The sequence below is a fragment of the Diceros bicornis genome, chromosome 5, assembly GCF_020826845.1.
Source record: "Diceros bicornis minor isolate mBicDic1 chromosome 5, mDicBic1.mat.cur, whole genome shotgun sequence".
NCBI lineage: Eukaryota > Metazoa > Chordata > Mammalia > Perissodactyla > Rhinocerotidae > Diceros > Diceros bicornis.
Window position 1 is genome coordinate 41,099,773 of NC_080744.1, and position 19,458 is coordinate 41,119,230.

General features: G+C 40.9%; 2 protein-coding genes across 3 annotated transcripts in view; one reads left to right on the forward strand and one right to left on the reverse strand.

Moving 5' to 3' along the window:
- Positions 1–996: 996 nt before the first annotated feature.
- Positions 997–15,470, reverse strand: MFAP1 (microfibril associated protein 1). The gene is made up of 9 exons (XM_058541457.1): positions 15,272–15,470; positions 8,964–9,183; positions 7,572–7,701; positions 7,113–7,300; positions 6,488–6,596; positions 6,225–6,385; positions 4,387–4,546; positions 1,865–1,954; positions 997–1,769 (listed from the first exon to the last, which is right to left on the reverse strand). Exons 1-9 carry the CDS (start codon positions 15,348–15,350, stop codon positions 1,587–1,589), a joined length of 1,320 nt encoding a protein of 439 aa, XP_058397440.1. The 5' UTR covers positions 15,351–15,470; the 3' UTR covers positions 997–1,586.
- A 163-nt stretch (positions 15,471–15,633) lies between these two features.
- WDR76 (WD repeat domain 76) overlaps positions 15,634–19,458 on the forward strand; it is a 53,649-nt gene continuing 49,824 nt past the window's right edge. Inside the window, exons 1-4 of one of the 2 annotated variants that reach the window (XM_058541456.1) lie at positions 15,634–15,697; positions 17,121–17,221; positions 17,342–17,515; positions 18,158–18,568. In XM_058541456.1, coding sequence (XP_058397439.1) covers positions 17,456–17,515; positions 18,158–18,568 — 471 coding nt within the window. In that variant the 5' untranslated portion in view covers positions 15,634–15,697; positions 17,121–17,221; positions 17,342–17,455. Of the gene's footprint in view, positions 15,698–17,120; positions 17,222–17,341; positions 17,516–18,157; positions 18,569–19,458 lie in introns of those variants that run through there. The other variant, XM_058541455.1, reaches the window with a different exon arrangement.

Consider the following 19,458-nt stretch of genomic DNA (forward strand, 5'->3'; position numbering starts at 1 on the left):
ATAGAGATGTAAGTCATCAATCCACTGTGAATTAGAATTTAGGTACTAAGGTGGGAACATGGTTAAGTATGTACAATAGAAGATATCAAAGGTTAGGTCTTATGTAGAATTAATCTATGAAAGATTTTGATTTATGATTTAATATTTGAATTCTGAACCATAACACTTATACCTTACATTCCATTTCCTATCCTGGAGTGAAGACAATTTTACTTTAAAAGTTGATCAACTTAGGCCAAATCACCTTTGCTGAGCTTCTGTTTCCTCAGCTGTAAAATGATACATACCTGATAGGTTGTTGTAAGAACCAAGGAGCTGGTGAATGCAAAAAGCTTGGCCTAGTACCTGCCTTAGAGTTGACACTCAAATGTCAGCTATAAAACTTTCCCCAAAGAATTTCAAGGTCTTACCCATTTTGGCTGGAGGATAATTCTGATTGTATCCCCCTCTCTGAAACACAACAGTGACTTATATTCAGTGAGGTAATAATGTGTATTACCTCATAGTAATTATTTACACTTGTATTTTCACTCTAGGACATTTAAGGATTTATGAGTGATTCTCCCAGTGGGGCATTTAAAGGATGCAAAAAGACCTTGGCCTTCTCATTTTTTTTTTTTTGCAACTGAGAACTAGCCTTCCCACTGGTTAAATGTCATTCCTTATAACCCCTAGGATTCCCAGTGCTCTGCCATGTGCATCATGGTTATGTAGCACGTAATAAATGGAAAAATCACTGAATTTAACTCTAGCATGATGTCATTACATTTCAACTTGGAGAGCATTGTGCCCTCCTTTGATACATGAACTGGGCAAGGAGAAGATACTAGTAGGTACTTGGATTCCCCATTTCGTGGGTCAACTTCTTTCTATGTACAGCTACAATTTAGAGAGTAAGGACAACCACATATGTATTTGCTTATGGAATAAGGCTAGGTGCCACTTAGAATACAGCCTGTCTAGCATCTGAGTTTGTTTCTGAGATCAAAGAGGATGATCAAAATGTGCCAGACAAGTCCCTGCTATCTTTTATTTTCGTTAATAGGTAGATACTTGTCAGCCTCCACATTTTATTTCCAATATCATGCTAAAAAACTTCTCGGTGTATAATTCCTTTATTCCTTGACACACATACATAAATGGATCAAAAAGTTTGTTCACCTAGAAAAATTGACTCCAACCAAAAATGCAAAACAGGTTTCAATAAGCTTAGATTTCTTGTAAGGTAAAAGAAATGCATTGTCCACTTACATGCCCGTGTAACCCAAGCTAAGGAGCTGGAAAAAGAAGCTTGGAATAGTCCCAAGTGAATTTGGGAAGCCAGAGCAGTAATGAAACCTATGATTTCTCAGAAATAGTAAGTGGGACTCTTATCCTACCTGGATAGTGCTTTTCTGTGGGTTTCTCAGCATGAGTCCAAACCTCACAAAGCACCTTCACAGACTGGGTTGCCCAGTGTCACAACTATGGCAGTATGTCCAACAGGCTGGATACTGGGGCCATGTAAATAAGGGTAAAAGCAATCAAGGACCAGATGCTGAGACTTCCTCTTGTGTCCCATAGCTGGAAGAATACGTAGTTGAACTCTAAGTAGTCTTCCGCTTCTTGGCAGATGGCCGTTCAAATACATCTCGTACCCCAGCTGCCTTTTGTTTAAAGAACTTTGTGTTCTGAGCACTCTCTTGGCCCCATGCTGAGTCGAAGGAGGTGGTGTCTTGATCCACAAGGTGGGTGTATTTGGTACGACCAGAGCGCCCAAAGTTCTTGACCTGAGGGAAGGTCAGATGATGAGTTATACCACCAAACATATCATGTCCCAGCCCTCAATATGTTACTTTTCTCGTGTTATTAAGGTACCCCATACCTGCATGACTTTGGGAAGAATGGTTTTGTTGAAATGATCCTCCAGGGTAGGTGCGCTGAAATCTCTCTTGTATACTTCTTCATCCTCATCCTGTGGAAAAGAGTCTTATCAATCTTGTGGTTTGATTTCCCATATATTCAAAGCACAAATTTATTAAACTTGACAACAAGGGATACAAAGAAAGCAGAGTAGGTATCAAACTTTTTCTTCAAGAGCTTACATTTAGTAGAGATGATAATCCTTTTCTTCCTTTGTGTTGTCTTTTTCCTTCCTAAGTGTAGACATTTCCTGAAGGCTGGCTATATTCTCTCTGCACTCAGTCTGTTCATTCACTCATAATGACTTAAGCTCTGTACAGGCCTCTCAAATCTCCGATCCTCAATTTTCTACTGCCCATTATATATCTTAGCTTGCATATTCTGTTGGGACTTCAAACTCACATCTAAAGTGAAAATCATTTCCCCAACCTTTTCAAACCAGCCTCTTCCTGATTTAACTTGTTCTGTTAATAAGATCAACATTCTCTGAGTTACCTAGATTCAAAATGTTTGTGCACATGCAATCAGTTGACACTTATAAATTCTCATCACCTGGATTATAGTTTCTCCCTGCAATTAATCTTAGACATTGCCACTGGATTAATATTTCTAAAACAACTCTCATTATACCTATGCCTTGCTCAAAACCCTTCACTGGTTCTCTTTTATTAAATAAGCACAACTCCTTTGTGTAGTAGTCAAAGACAAATATTTTATAGCCTTAATCTACCTCTCCTTGCCATTTCCCTTTACAGATATTACTTTCTGCCTCCACTCCTGGTCCCTTCACCTGGCATGTCTTCCTACCACTGAATGTCACAAAGTCTACATCTTATAAGTCACCTCCTTTATGTCACCCTTTTCAGTTTTCTACATAATATATTATCTCTCTCTTCAGAAGTCCCACAGTACTTTCACTCTTCCTTTTGTTATAGTATATATTTGCCTTAGCTCCATTTTTATATTGTAAGCCTTCTGAGGGCAAGGATTACATATCCTCTAGCAGTGCTAAACAGTAGTGACCTTTACACAGTAAATGCTCAAAAGGTTATTTACTTAATAAACTATATAAAATAACGATAGAGAATAGTTTCAAATCAACATATTAGGTAAGACTATGATATAGGTTATAAACATGTGCCGAAGGAATTAAAATAGCACCATCTTGGTTAAGGAAGGTTTCATGGAAGAGCTGAGTCCTTTAACCAAACACACTTTTGGAGTCTTCTTTTCCCTTCAGCTATAGAAAGGCCCAGTTTAAAAGTAGAACAAGTAAGTTTTTATGAGATCTACTTTTCTCCTTGTTAAGTGCCTGAGATGCCTCATTTAACCTCAGAAGCCATTTCAACTTCACTCTCCTTGTCCAGGTGAGAAGAGTTGATATTTGAGTATGTACACCAAAAGACTTGCACATGAACCTTTCTTTATGTTTCTTAGCCAGCAATGCATTGCTTCTCTAAGAAGCTTTATCATTAAAGCTGCTGAAATGCTTAAGCAATGATGCTTTATGACTTTGAAGCAGTATAAGAAGTAATTCATAATCTCCACTGACTCCAATCTAGAAAACTACATGGGCTGGAAAACTACATAATAAGCAAAGATTTTCTGCTGAGCAGGTATAGTGAAACTGATTTTGGAGGGGTGTAAGGAACCCTCCACTGAAGTATTTACATTTTACTGGTATCTGCAATGAAAGGCAGGAATTTTGCTGCAGTGGAGATATTTAGTGTTTGATATACAGCATTTGAAAAAGCTAGTTTTTGATTCAAATTTCTTTAACATTAGGAAATAATTTAACAAACCACAAGCCATTAGAGTAATAAATGTAATCAATTTTCCCATTCCCTTTCCTGCTCTCTCTATTAAGGAATTATCATTGGTGCTAATCCAAATAACTTGGAAGAAGTCCTCGTCACTTTATACAGGGTTAACAGACTGCTATTTTGATCTTGATCTTTATATGAAGAACAGAGATGATGGCATTACACCTAATGGTTAGATAATGAACCATTTTTCTGCTAGTTAGGCTCAGTCACTTTCTATCAGCTCAGAAGGAATTAAACTTTCACCACCCAAATATGAATTAATGTAAAGCTATTTGCAGAGCTTGGTTTTCACATAACCAACATTTCTCACTTGGCTATGAATTATGGTATCTAAGTGATTTTGGGGACCTAAATAGTTTAGTATCTATATAGATCACTCTCTCTCTATTTCAGTTCCTTAATTCTTCTATTACATCATTTCCTCCTGAGAACTGAGGCCAAAAGAGAAGAGTTGCTGCAACTTCTAAAATGTGCATGTTGCCAATGCTTTCTCTATTGGGTTTATATGCTTCAGCGGCAAAGAGAAAATGAGAAAGTTGACCACTGGCAAGTGGAAGTAACATCCCAGGACCAGTTTATTCCTGGAGGGGAAAAAAGAATTCAAAGCTTCTGAGTTATTCATACCACCCAATTTTCCAATTTCCTTTTCACTTCTTACCATGAAGAAGGCACCCCGGTGATAATACTTCTGTAAGAACTTATATTTGCCCTTAACAGCTTTGTTGGTAATGACTTTGCCATTTGCCCGAAGCTCAGCTCGCCTCTCTTCCTCAGTCAGGTTTCGCATGCGTTCAATTTCTGCTTTCTCCTTCTCAAGCCTGTCCAGAGAACAAAACAATTTATTAGTATCATTCTAGCTTCAGAAAGACCTAATTATCTGAATATAACACAGTCCCATCTCCTTCCAAGCATTATTTTTTTTTTTGAGGAAGATTGGCCCTGAGCTAACATCTGTTGCCAATCTTCCTCTCTTTCTTTTTTCTCCCCAAAGCCCCAGTATATAATTGTATATCTAGTTGTAGGTTCTTCTAGTTCTTCTATGTGGGATGCCACCTCAGCATGGCTTAATGAGCCGTGAGTAGGTCTGCGCCCATGATCTGAACCAGCGAACCCTGGGCCGCCAAAGCAGAATGCGTGAACTTAACCGCTTCACCACCGGGCTGGCCCCTCAAACATTATTCTTTTTTTTTGTGAGGAAGATCAGCTCTGAGCTAACATCCATGCCAATCCTCCTCTTTTTGAGGAGGAAGACTGGCCCTGGGCTACCATCTGTGCCCATCTTCCTCCACTTTATATGGGACACCAAAACAGCATGGCCTGACAAGCAGTGCATTGGTGGGCGCCCAGGATCCGAACCCAGGCCACCAGCAGCGGAGCGCGTGCACTTAACTGCTACGCCACGGCCCCCAAGCATTATTTTATTTTATTTTTTGTGAGGAAAACCAGCCCTGAGCTAACATCCAATGCCAATCCTCCTCTTTTTGCTGAGGAAGATTGGCCCTGGGCTAACATCCGTGCCCATCTTTCTCTACTTTCTATGGGACGCTGCCATAGCATGGCTTGACAAGCGGTGCGTCGGTGCGCGCCTGGGATCTGAACCTGCGATCCCCGGGCCACCGAAGCAGAGCACGTGCGCTAAACCACTGCGCCACCAGGCCAGCCCCTACATAAATTTTAAAGAGTACGTGGACTCCTTGAAGCTCAGGATGAAAACCTTAGAAACTGCAGGTTGAGGACAGTGTTTTCTATTGATGGTCTCTGGGATTACCTTCCTATTCCTAGTAATTTTCAGGAATGGTGATGCAGCTCAGAAATGATTCTGCTCTAACATAGTGAGTGTGGTAGGTCATTTTAATGCCACAAATTCTTCCCCTCACCCGTATGCATGCCCCTTTGCAGAAATGACATGTGAGCCTCAAAATACCTTGCCAGCTTCCAGCTTTGCCCTCTCGGAATGCTGCCCTGAGACTGTTATGTAAGGAAGCCAGTCTAGCCCACTTAAGAAGGAGAAGTGAGGCATCCTAGCTGATAGTCAGCATCAACTATCAGACATGTGAGTGAAGCCATTTTGGACTTGCAGCCCAGTCAGTCCTCCAGCTGGATGCAACTGCATGAGAGCCCAGGTGAAACCAGCAGAGGAAATACTTAGCCAACCTCCAAAATCGCAAGAAATAATCAATTGTTTCAAGTCACTTAATTTTGGGTTGGGTTGCTATGTAACTACAGATAACTGATAACAGTAACTTTTTTATGTCTACTAGGAAACTAAAGGGAGTATTAGCTGGCACTCTATCATGGAGAAACACACTGACAAAGTGTGTTTCTTTGCCCTGATCTTATTGTAACAAGCCACATTCCAGTTATGGGAAACTCACCCAGTTGCAGGAACCCTAAAGAAAGCCAGAATGGAACTCACACTAGGTGCTGAGCCTCAGTTACCCTATAGGAACCTGTCCCATTAGCAGTATTAAACTCTAGGTCCATCCTATTACTCACGCTTCTCGATCTTCTCTGTCCCTCTTGATTCTCTTTAGCTCCCGAACTTTCCATGCCTCATATTCCTCCTCGTCATTTTCATCATCAGTATTGAGTGCATCCAGTGCAGCCAGGGACCGCTTGTTTTCCTCTAGCTCTTTTTTGGTTTCCTCTTCTACAATCTAGATAGGGAGAACAAGTTAACTGTTGGACTTTCGTATTCTCCTCAGATGAACCTAAGTACGCTACTCCTTGCACTCAATCCTCACAGCCACTCCCAGTACCTTGAGTGTGTACTTGCGCCTCTCCTCAGCCATGCGTTTTGCCTCCTGCTCCAACTCCTTCTGTTTCAATGCTTCAGCTTCACGTTCTTGAACTGTTACTCGATCCTTCCTGCAGCACAGATGTCCTGTTAATTGCCCAAAGCCCTTAGACTGGAGCTCTTTATTACCCTAAATCAAGTCCTACCCAAATCAGACAAGGCCAAACAATCCCTGGTTCTATTACTTGCAAAGAGCCAAAAGTGTGAGTCATCCCAGGTCTTAAGAGCATCAAAATTCCATTCATCTTTGAGAACTGCCTAAATAGCAAGGAACCTGCTGGACTGTAAGTAGCAGGATTTCTAGCCATCAGGAAAGGAACAGAAATTTGCTCTTCAAGCTTAATTTTGTGTTTAATGTAAGACCTTGGGCAGATATGTGCTCTTTAACTGGAAAAGGAGATGTGAAAACAAACTCAGGCTCTCTGCTAACAACGAGATATTCCTTAGCAAATACTCTGCAAAGCTAGGGGACCAGGCAGACTTAGTGCTTACATTTCAGAAGAGCATGGGATAGAAAGGAGGCTTCTATCTTCAGACCTGGAAAGTAGGAACTATGTGGATTCAGACCTGGTTTGTGAGATACTTACTTTCGAATGAAGACCGGCTTAAGGCGAGGCTCCATCTCGTCTTCACTGTCTGTGTACTCTTCATACTCAGATTCTGATTCTGACTCCTCCCCAGAACGTCCCTCATCTTCCACCTCCATGACTTCCATCTCTTCATTTTTTCTCTCCTGTGCTCGTTGACGCATCATGCCACGGCGCCGCTCTATTTCCTATCAAGTCATATGTCCAAGCTAGTCAGCCAAATGGCCTCTGCTCCAAGATGGCTTGTTATTTTTCTTTCATCAAGCTCAACAAATTCTGATACGAGTAAATGCAACTTAGCACCATTCTATTTTCAATCCTATCCCCAACCAACAGGAAATACTGGATCAGACTTCTGCCAAAAGCAGCGGTCTTGTGCCCTTAGTGCCTCAACAAACGAGCACAGTCCTCAGCATTTTCTTGTACCCAGAAAGAACTCCCCATTTTCCTTTATTATACCTCATCATCAATTTCTTCCTCTTCTTCTTCACTGCTATCTTCTCGTTCCATGCGCCAAGCATCTCCTTCTACTTCTGAGTCACTTTCTCCTACTACTTCAGGTTCCACTATTTTCCGATGTCGAGCCAATCTGAAAAACAGTATCTCCAAGTGTAACACCACTGTCACCGAAATGAAGGGGCATCAACCACATTTCCTTAGTCATAGAGCACCTGGACATTATGTTTGTTTTTATTAATACTGAAGTCTTGAGATGGGGAAACTGAGGTGCACATTAAAGAAACTAACTCAAAGTGTTAGAGCAAGTAGTCAAGTTGGACCTAAAACATTCAGTGTGTGCTCAGACATCCTAGGGCACTGCAACAAACTTATACAGGTGCACTGGGATATATTTTATAACTCAAAGTAGTTCCCAGTTTCAACATTTGATCACACTATGTTTCCTTTCAATGACACTGTATCTTTGTGAAACTGGGTTTTTGGTGGCTGCTGTGATAAAAAGCAAGTACTGCATGAAAATCAATACGGAACAGGAAATGAAAGTGACAGTGCCAATCTGATTCCAAGGTTGAGAAGCTGTTAGTGTCCAAGAGGCACACAAACCCCACTAGTAAGTGGGATTTTACATAACTGTGGTTATGTAAGAATAAAATGAAAATGTTTTTTCTTTTATGTGTATTATATTTTTCAAATGGCTAAGTTGTCAGGACATAAATATTTATTAAATTATTTGGATCTAACTACTCGATAAAATAAACAGAACTGTTTGAGCCTAAGGGCTCTGTGAAAAAAATTCGTGAGACAATATGAACTGTGAAAGTTTGGGACCTCTGGACTACTCTGTAAGGAAATGTTTCAATCAACAGACAACATACAAAGTCCCTCAGTGGGAGGCTCCCTTTCCTACATAAGACCATTCATCAGGCCTTTGTTCGTACTTCATCAGTGTCATTTCCTCTCATTAGTCTTCAGAATAAGTAAATGGATAAAATCAATTTCTCAAATTTTATAAGACATCTTGGTGCTAAAAGGACTCCCCCTAACAAACCAACCAATGGTCTGTGTTTTCTATTCCCTTAATGAGTTAATTAGAGCCTTTGGACCAGAGGTAACCTGCTGTTTACTGGCTACCACTTAATGGTTGTATAATTTCGGTCATTATTTGGTTATTTTCCTAACCCCTTTGTGCCTCAGTTTCCTCATTTGTAAAATGGGGATAATAGTACCTGCCTCATAATGTTATTGTGTGGATTACGAGAATTAGTAAATGTAATATACTTGGAACAGTGCCTGGCACATAGTAAGTACTATTTAAGTATTAGCTATTATTGCTGTTCTTATTAATTAACCTGTAGGGGTTCAGGTCCAGGGAAATATAACCCCAGTCATTACCTCTCTTCCACATCTTCACTAATTCGGTTCTGCAAACGCCGCAGACGAGGGTCACTAGATGAATCCTCCTCCTGTTCCTCAGGCTCTGCTTCTTGTTCTTTGGCTTTCTTGATAAACTGAAATTCTTCATCCTCCTCATCTGAGGACTCCATAGGGGCATAGTCTGGCCTCTTTCCCGACACATAACGTTTTACCTTCACTTTTTCCATCGAAATCTCACCTGAGTGAGAAAGATAACTTAGTATGTTTCAGTAGCTTCTTTTTTTTTTTTTTTCTGTGAGGAAGATCAGCCCTGAGCTAACATCCATGCCAATCCTCCTCTTTTTGCTGAGGAAGACCGGCTCTGAGCTAACATCTATCGCCAATCCTCCTCCTTTTTTCCCCCTTTTCCCCAAAGCCCCAGTAGATAGTTGTATGTCATAGTTGCACGTCCTTCTAGTTGCTGTATGTGGGACGCGGCCTCAGCATGGCCAGAGAAGCAGTGCGTCGGTGCGCGCCCGGATCCGAACCCAGGCCGCCAGTAGCGGAGCGTGCGCACTTAACCGCTAAGCCACGGGTCCGGCCCAGTAGCCTCTTTCCCAATGTCCTTCAACCCCTGGCCTTTACAGTTAAGAGCCCTGTATTCCTGGTAAGCAAGAGTCCAAGCAGGAGAAGAAGAGAGGCACTACCCAACCATCTATTTATCTAATGGCGTTTTCCTACAAAGGCCAAGTCATGGGAAGGCATTCTTGTGAATACCAAGACTAATGATAATGAGGCCTAACTTGGGTACAATGAAGTGGAAGAAGGTGAGCAGTGAAACAATAGAAAAAAGTCCCCCCAAATAGGCAGACTATGTCCATCACAAATTCATGCTTTTCCACCTCAACTATACCCTTAAACAAAATATTTGTAACAGTGTCCAGCACACAGTAAAGGTGAATTAAGAGGGAACATAAAATTAAAATGCTGCACAGTCATTCTTTTAGTTTCTCTGGGATTTTCCATGGCTGCCTTTATAATATATTACCACATAACTCAATCTTCTAATTTTATCTATTTCTACCTTCTTTTCTTTTAGTTTATGTGCTATCAACCCTGCAAGAGTAGATACTCTCTTTTACATATACCAAAAATTACAGTGAAAAGAAAGAGCGTGAAAACTAATACATTTTATAAGATAAATATAACCTTGATAACCAAACTGGACAGTTCAAAGGAAAACTTTAGGAGGATTTCACTTATGAACATAGATACAAAAATACTAATAGCAAATTTATTCCAGCAATGTAAAAACTAACAAAAAAACTCTAAGCCATCATGACCTAATAGGATTTAGCCCAGGACTACAAGGATGGCTTAATCTTAGGAAATTAACAGGGGAAAAAGTAATGTACTATTTAAAGTTGATATATTTAAAGTCACATAATGTTAACAATAGATAGAGCAAACATTATACTTAATGAAAAAGCATTAGAAGCATTCCTTTAAAAAACAGTGGGCATGCTATTATTCACAATAGCCAAGACTTGGAGACAACCTAAGTGCCCATCAAGGGACGAACGGATAAAGATGTGGTATATATACACAATGGAATACTACTCAGCCATAAAAAAGATGAAATCTTGCCATTTGCAAAAACATGGATGGACCTTGAGAGTATTATGCTAAGTGAAGTAAGTCAGAGGGAGAAAGTCAAACACTGTATGATCTCACTCATAAATAGAAGAAGACAAAAACAACAACAACCAAACATGCAGATACAGAGATTAGACTGGCGGTTACCAGAGGGGAAGAGGAGAGGGAGGAGGGCAAAAGGGGTGACTGGGCAGATGTGTACAGTGACGGATGACAATCAGTCTTTGGGTGGTGAACATGATGTAATCTACATAGAAATCAAAATATAATGATGTACACCTGAAATTTATATAATGTTATAAACCAATGTTACCTCAAGAAAAAAAATAAAAACAACAACAACAAAAACAGTGGGCATACTTATCTTGTCCCTATCATACCCTCTAGTCAACATTTTATTATGGTTCTAATTAGGGCAATAAGAAAAGAAAAAGAGGGGGGCCGGCCCCGTGGCTTAGTGGTTGGGTGCCCACGCTCCGCTGCTGGCGGCCGGGGTTCGGATCCCGGGCGCGCACTGACGCACCGCTTCTCCGGCCATGCTGAGGCCGTGTCCCGCGTACAGCAACTAGAAGGATGTGAAACTATGATGTACAACTATCTATTGGGGCTTTGGGGGAAAAAAATAAAGTAAAAATAAAAAAAAAAAAAAAAGAAAAGAAAAAGAGGTAAAAGGTAAAGATTGAAAAGGAAGAAACTGCCATAATTTGCTACTATATGATTATCTATGTAGAAAATACAAGATAACCAACAGACAAACTAAAAAAAACAATTCAGGAAGAATGCTAGATAAAAATAAGTGTACCTGTACATTAGCTACATATAATTAGCAAATACAGTTTAAAAATACCATTTACAATAGCAACTAATCTATAAGATACCAAGAAATAAATTCAACAAATGATGTATAAGGCTTTCAGGAGGAAAAACATATAATTTTATTGAAAGATATAAAAGATCTAAATAAATTGAGAAATATATCATGTTCAAGGATGAGAAGATGGCACCTACACCTGAGTTAATAAATGTATGATCTATAATTTTAATGCAATTCCATAAAAAGTTGTCCCTAGGCTGATTCTAAAATCATATGGAAGGAGGCCAAAAAGCCAAGACAAGTCTGAAGAACAAAGTGAGGCCAAAGACCTTAAACACCTCACCAAAGAAGATATACAGATGGCAAATAAGCACATGAAAAGATGCTCCACATCCTATGTAATCACGGAAATGTCAATTAAAACAACAATGAGATACCACTACACAGCTATCAGAACGGCCAAAATCCAGAGCTCTGACGACACAAAATGCTGATGAGGTTGTGGAGCAACAGGAACCGTCATTCACTGCTGGTAGGAATGCAAAATGGTACAGCAACTTGGGAAGATAGTTTGGTGGTTTCTTACAAAACTAAGCATACTCTTACCATACAATCCAGCAATCATGCTCCTTGGTATCTACCCAAAGGAGTTGAAAACTTATGTCCACACAAACACCTGCACACTGATATTTATTGCAGCTTTGCTCATAACTCCCAAAACTTGGAAGCAACCAAGATGTCCTTCACTAGGTGAATGGATAAATAAACTGTGGTACGTCCAGATGATGGAATATTATTCAGCACTAAAAAGAAATGAGCTAGCAAGGCACGAAAAGACATGGAGGAACTTTAAATGCATATTACTAAGTGAAAGAAGCCAATCTGAAAAGGGTACATACTGTATGATTGCAAATACATGACATTCTGGAAAAGGCAAAACTATGGAGACAGTAAAAAGATGAGTGGTTGCCAGGGGTTGGGTGGGGGGTGAGGGGGATGAATAGGTAGAGCACAGATAATTTTTAGAGCAGTGAGAATACTGTGTATGATACCATAATGATAGATATATGTCATTATATATTTGTCCAAACCCACAGAATGTACACCACCAAGAGTGATTCTTAATGTAATCTATGGACTTTGGGTGATTATGATGTGTTAATGTAGGTTCATTAATTGTAACAAATGTATCACTCTGGTGGGGGATGTTGATAATAGGGGAGGCTATGCATGTATGGGGGTAGGGAGTATATGGGAAATCTCTGTACCTTCCCTTCGATTTTGCTGTGAACCTAAAACTGCTCTAAAAAAATAAAGTTGTAACAAAAAAAAGAATAAGAATGTGAGGTGGGGGGGAGGGTTTTTGTATCAGATTGCAAGGCTTATTTAAATTCACAGGAATTAAAACAATATGTCATTGACTCGGGGTACATAGAGACCAATGGAACAAAGTAGAGACCAGAGAAACAACCTATATGAGAACTTGCTATATTACAGAAGTGACATTAAAAAGCAATGGAGGGCCGGCCTGGTGGCTTAGCGGTTAAGTGCGCACGCTCCGCTGCTGGCGGCCCGGGTTCGGATCCCGGGTGCGCAGCGACACACCGCTTCTCTGGCCATGCTGAGGCCGCGTCCCACATACAGCAACTAGAAGGATGTGCAGCTACGACATACAACTATCTACTGGGGCTTTGGGGGGAAAATAAAGAAATAAATAAAATCTTAAAAAAAAAAAAAGCAATGGAGAATGGATAGGCTAGTCAAACAATGGAGTAGTAGGAACAACTGGCTAACTCTAAGATAATAAGGTAAAATTAGATCTCTAACTGACACCATACACACAAAAAATTCCAGATAGATTAAAGGCTGAAGTGTGAAAAACCTATCTTAAACATTTACATCCCTACTGGACTGTAAGCTCCTTAACTTAGTCTGTCTTGCACAATTGTGTATTCAATCCTACTTAGTATATACAAACATTCAGACGATAGAAAACTGAATGTCTATGATCTCAGTGTAGGGAAGGACTTCTTAAACAGTATACAAAACAGCACACACCATAAAAGATAAAATTGATAAATGTGATAACACTAAACTAAAAATGCCTGTGTAACAGAAGACTCCATAACTAAAGTTAAAAAACAAGCCAAAAAACCTGGGGAAATAGATATTACAGATTTAGGATGTATAAAAACGAAACAAAGGGGCCGGCCCGGTGGCGCAAGCGGTTAAGTGCGCGCGCTCCGCTGCGGCGGCCCGGGGTTCGCTGGTTCGGATCCCGGGCGCGCACCGACGCACTGCTTGGTAAGCCATGCTGTGGCGGCGTCCCATATAAAGTGGAGGAAGATAGGCACAGATGTTAGCCCAGGGCCGTCTTCCTCAGCAAAAAAAAAGAGGAGAATTGGCGGATGTTAGCTCAGGGCTGATCTCCTCACAAAAAAAAAAAAAAAAAAAAAAAAAAAAAAACGAAACAAATAGAAAACAGGTAAATGACAGAAACAGGTAATTCATAGAAGAGAAAACCCAGAGAGTGGATAAACGCACGAACAAGATGCCTAGTCCCACTAGAAATCAGGGAAATGTAAATTAAAATAATGAGATATCGTTACACACTCATTAGACTGGGCAAAAATTAAAAAATCTGATATAACCAAGGGTGTGGATAAACACATGGAGAAATAAAAACTCCTAATGCTCTTACAATCCACTGTGGAGAGCAACTGGCAACAAATTGAAGATGAACTTCTAGGAGTCTACCCTAGAGAAATTCTTATACAAGTGCACTAAAGAGACACATTTAAGAATGACAATTGCAGCATGTTTGTAATAGGAGAAAAAACAACACAACTGTCCCTCAGTAGGGAATAAACTGTGGTTTAATTATACAATGGAATTTATAAGCAATTAAACTGAATGAACTGGATCCATATGTATCCAAAGGATACTTCTCAAACGCCATGCTGAGTTAAAAGAAAAAAAAAAGGCAAGCTGCACAAGGATGGGTTCAGTATATTCAAAAAACACAAAAGTAAGAACTGTTATTATTTTCCAAAACCCTTAATGAAAAAATCCTGACTCTTTATTCTGACTCCTCAAACAGAAACGGTGTTCCTTCTTCCATCTGCACTCATTGGAATCCTATCTGTCCTTTAAGGATCAACTTAAATGCCACCTTTCTTTCAAGCTTTCCTTGATTACCCCAATCTGAAGAGATTATTCCTCCTCTGCCCTCCCACAGTATTTGGTTTATATCACCTAGTGACAGGTATTACAGGTGTGAAAGACTGTACACTGTTTAGAATGTGCCTCTTTTTGCATGTCTCACATCTATTAGAATACGAGTTCCTTAAGGTTAGGGGGACTGTCCTACACAACTTTGTATTCAATTTAATAAATACAGTCACTGCCTTGGCTGACAGGGATAAAAAGTTTAATAAGACATAGTTCCTGCCTCAAGGAGGTTATGAGCTTATGATGTACGAGAGACAGATACATAAATAATTATAACGATGAGTTATAAAAGCAGCATAAACAGACTGCTATGGATAAAAAAAAAGAGGGACTGTATCCCGCACAAATCCCTGCAAACAACAGGCATTCACTATATATGTTAGTCTAACGAATTGGTGGAGGCCAAGGGAAGATAGGTGCTTGCTGTAGGTGAGGGCAGACAGGCTATAGGAACAAGATGAGATGGAAGTGGGTTTTCTTTACCCTAGGCAACGTGATCGGGTGCGAGTGTGACGGGGAAAGTCGAAGAAATAGGGGGCAGGGTCTTAAGGGTCGGTGGGGTTGGGGTGGTCGGCCCGGGGTAGGTTTGGAGTACGCTGAGGAAGGAAGAGGCAAGACCCGACTGGAAAACGGCTCAGCACAGTACCTTTCTCATTGCGAACCGGGACGGCCCCAGCCGTAGACTGAATGGGCGGTTGTTTCATGAGTGCGCTTGGGACCGACATGTTGACGACAGCAGCGGTGACTCCCGAAACTTTACTGATTCCAAACAGCGAACAGCTTCAACGTCAACGAACAGAAAACACCTCCCAGCCTAGAGCCGCTAGACACGGCTGCGGGACTGATAGAAACGCCACTTACGGCTGGGCTAGAAAAACCGGAAATATGCGACCAGAGGATTGTGGGATTGTGGAGGACCTCTGGGCGACTACCGCTAGAACACCGAGTCTGTTACTGCGCATGTTCATAGGCTGCCCTAGCGTCCTCAGTCTGGAAGTACATATTTGGACGTCGGTTGTGGCGGGAAATTGCTTCGGTTGGGCTTTGCGGTTAAGACCCTGCGGCGAGGAAGGTCCGAATGAAAGGTTTCGCTTGTTAGCTTGGTTTGAAGCCGAGGAAAATGGGATAGTGATGAATAAGACACTGAGGAGATAGTGAAGGGCAGTTTGTCCAGACTGTAGAAAGCTCAGAATTAGAGTTTAATCGGAATAGAAATCCTGCTAATAGTGTCTGATTAATTTAGCTGATGAGGCTGAGTGGGTTTTGGTGCGGTACTTTTTGGTCACGCGAGGGCAGGTCGCGGTGATTTAGGCCAGTGGCAAAAAAGAAAGAAAGAAAGAAAGAAAGAAAAAAAATCCCCCAGGGGGCCTGAGTCAACGCCTGAAATCCGAACATTCTACTTTTAGGCTTTCTGGTTCTTTCCGCTTCTGGAGACCACCTTTTAAAATATATTCCTGGCTGGGAAGTGTTTGTATATAAGTCTTTGAGTAATTATTAAGTACTTGCTGTGTTAACTGTGCTTAGCTCTCTGTAAGCAGTAACGAATATTGTTAAAAGGCTCGTATCCTCAAGAAGCTTTAATTTAATTTAGGAAGTCTTCAAGGGCTTATAGAATCATAATAGAAGCAATCGCAATTACTAGCTCGGTTATATAAAAAAAATTGGCTAATTAGAAGTCAGAACACATTTCACTGTAGAAGGGATTTTAAAACTGCTATGGTTGGGAGGGAAGGGACAGCATGAGCAAAGTCTTGAAGTCCAGAAATAGCGTATATATCAGACACCATGAAAAGTGTGATTTTATCAGTAATTTTTGAGTCAAGGAGTGGTGAAAGTTTGGCAGGTACCAGATCAAGTAGGGCCTTGAAGGTGCTGTTAATAGGATTAGTTCTCAAATTATTTCACTTGTGTTCTCAACTTGAGCCTAGGCTGGCAGAAGAAATAAAAGGAACAGTGGAGGACTCAGATAACCAACCAAGGGAGCAGTTTTGGGCTAGAAAGAAAAGGACCTTAAAAATAAAGTAGATAGAAATTTATATTATGAATTTATCAGCTCCAAAACTATGCTGTCCAGAGGGAGTGTGATGGGAAGGCAATTGTTTTGGCTCACAGCAACCCAGAGAATAGAAAAAAAAATTTAATATCGCTGCGACTATAAGAAATACAGTGCACTAAAATCTTATGTTACTTTGTGATACAAAAATTATTTGATTCACAACTTTTCCCTAGCCTTTGGGCTTTGTAAGGTCCTCATTAGGATCTTAGTTAACTGGTGGACAGATGATCAGGTGAAATTTAAACTAGCTTAAGTTATCAGCTCTTGAAAAAAAACTAAAAAAAACTTCCCTTCCTAGGAATAAGATAATGTGGTAGCCATGGGGCCTAATTTCCTGGTGGTGGTATAAGGAACCAGGGGGCCGAGGTAAGGGCTGCATGTTGATTGCGATTTCCTTTGCTCTCTATCCGGCATCTAAGTGCGTCTGAATCTTTTCCAGCCTCACGTTGTAAGGCAAGGTGGCTTATCCTCAGCAGAAGCGCCAGTGTTTTTCAAAGTGAGATACTGGCGTCAGCAACATCAAAATCACCGGCATCCAAGGTAAAAATGTCGATTCGGTCCCATCGCGTCCCTCAAGAATTTGAGTTGGGGGTGAGGCTGGTAGGCTTGGCTCCTTAAGGGACGACGGTAACGCCCGTGTCGCCCCTCCCCCCCGGCCAGCTGGGATCTGAGCGCCCGCCGGCGCCGCCCGGGCTCCGCCCCTCCCACTCCCTCCCACCCCCGCCTCCCGCCGCAATCTTGGCGGGAAGACGCCAGCTGTTAAGCGGCGGAAAGATGTCCGGGTCGCGCGCGGTGGCTGAGAAGGCTGGCTCCAGACAGCGACTCCAGGTGAAGGTGAGAAAGGGCTTGTCGCTTTCGGGTGTGCTCCTGACTCAGTCTTCGAGAGGGATCTTCCGGGCACAGGCCCGGGAGGGCACCAGGACTTGGCACCCGGCACCTCCTCACTCCAAAACGATTTCCCGCCGCTTGGGGCATCCCTCAGCTTAAAGAGTTTTTCGGGGTGTTGCTTCAAAAGATAAGCGGGGATCCCTGCCCTGGTTTCCTCTGTGAGAGTAGGCTGCGGCATTGAGGAAGGTTCTTGTCAGTAACCCCAGAAATAGTGGCAGGATGGGATCAGGGACTCTGCATTTGCTTTTGCAGCAGTTAGTGTCAGCTTCCTACTCTTGAAACAATTCCATTTACTCAGAAGCTGACAGTTGGGGTAGAGTCACCTTAGATACAAATTGTAGTCATTATTATTATTGGTCTGGCAGACTCATATGGGCAAGAAATGTGCCCAGTATAATAAATAATTCTATTCAGGTTAATGAATTAAGTATCTAGGTTTTGGAGGAAAAAAGTTTCCTTACAGGCTATCAGTTTGGATTTATGTTGTTATTATGAAATAGGAATGAGATTTATTTACACAGATCTGTAAGAAAAGACATAGGATCTGGGATTCTAACACTCTCCATTTTCCTTTATTGACCTGAACAGGTGAATGAATATAAAGAAAACCAAAACATTGATTTTGTATCTCCAAGGCCAGTACAGACTACAGTTTTAGGAAAAACAGCTAAGGTGTGTCTTGTCCCCTTTTCACTCAGTAATTACAAACCAGACCAACTTAAGTGCCCCAAATCCCTCTTAGATAAGAATTCTAACAATGAAGTGGCGTGTAAGAAATGTAAGAAGATTGAAATAAAGAAAACTTGCAGAAGAATTTTAACTCCAAAGATGGAAGCCACATCTTCCAAGGCAGAATCCACTCTGCAAAAATCATCCTTAGATGTTCATACTGAAAGTAACAAGCAAGGACACAAGAGCACTTCAGATACAGTGATTCTCAGTGTTGATATGGAAAGCAGTCAGGATGGAGACAGTGATGAAGATACCACACCAGGCCTGGTAAGAATTTAAATACCAGCTTATTCAAATTTTTCTTAGTTTAAAATTTGAAGTTCTGGTAAGTGAAGGTTATCAGAGGTCTCTCTAGCTCAAGCAGATTGTTTTATCTAATTTATGTTTAATTGAAAAATTTTTTAAATGTTTAACAGATAACTTTGTTGAGTTAATTTTGCTCTTGGTTTTGATTTGTCAAGGAAAGGATTAACTTAATTTTCACTCTGCTTCCCTTTTTCTTCCTCTTGGTTTATTGCATATATTTTTGAGTTTACGCATACTTTATGGTATCTTGCTTACCTTTACGTATTTATGCACAATATACCAGAAGTTGGCCTGTGGGACATATGGCATTTGAGTGACCCTTGATGTCAGGGTAGGAAAATCATCATTAATTGATTGCATTGATGTGCTGAATAATATTTCCATTAAATACAAAAAGGAGACAAATGATGGAGTAGAGAAGATACACGAGAAACACTTATTAGTTCTGTTTAAAATAATAGAATCAGTTTAGGGAATTAGGCATCTAACTCCTTTGGCTTCGATTGCCTACCAGGAGTGTTGTACTTCATTTAAAGTGACAAATTTTATGCAAGACAAGATAAAACCCTACCACATGACAAAAAGGTTGATGGAACTAGGGGAACAGAAAATGATGGTAGGGAAAGGGAGATAGGATAATTGAGGTGGTGGTATTATGAAATAGGAATTCAGTTTATGCTTTATTGTCCCAGAGGTAAGGATTAGCACCTGTGGTGGCACAGTGTGTGGTAAGTCATAAATGCATTGGAAGCCTAGGTTTTAGGCATGGCCACTTCTAAGAAACCTTGTGCCTTTAAGCTAGTCACCTCTACGGTGAGGGAATTGGATAAGATCAGTGGTTCTCAAACTTT

Bases quoted from the DNA above. Each gene is read 5' to 3' on its own strand.
- MFAP1 (XM_058541457.1), bottom strand. From the start codon at position 15,350: ATGTCGGTCCCAAGCGCACTCATGAAACAACCGCCCATTCAGTCTACG. The intron at 9,184-15,271 runs GTACTGTGCTGA...TTTCTCACTCAG, and splicing joins CCCGGTTCGCAATGAGAAAG to GTGAGATTTCGATGGAAAAA. The intron at 1,770-1,864 runs GTATGGGGTACC...ACCTTCCCTCAG, and splicing joins TTCTTCCCAAAGTCATGCAG to GTCAAGAACTTTGGGCGCTC.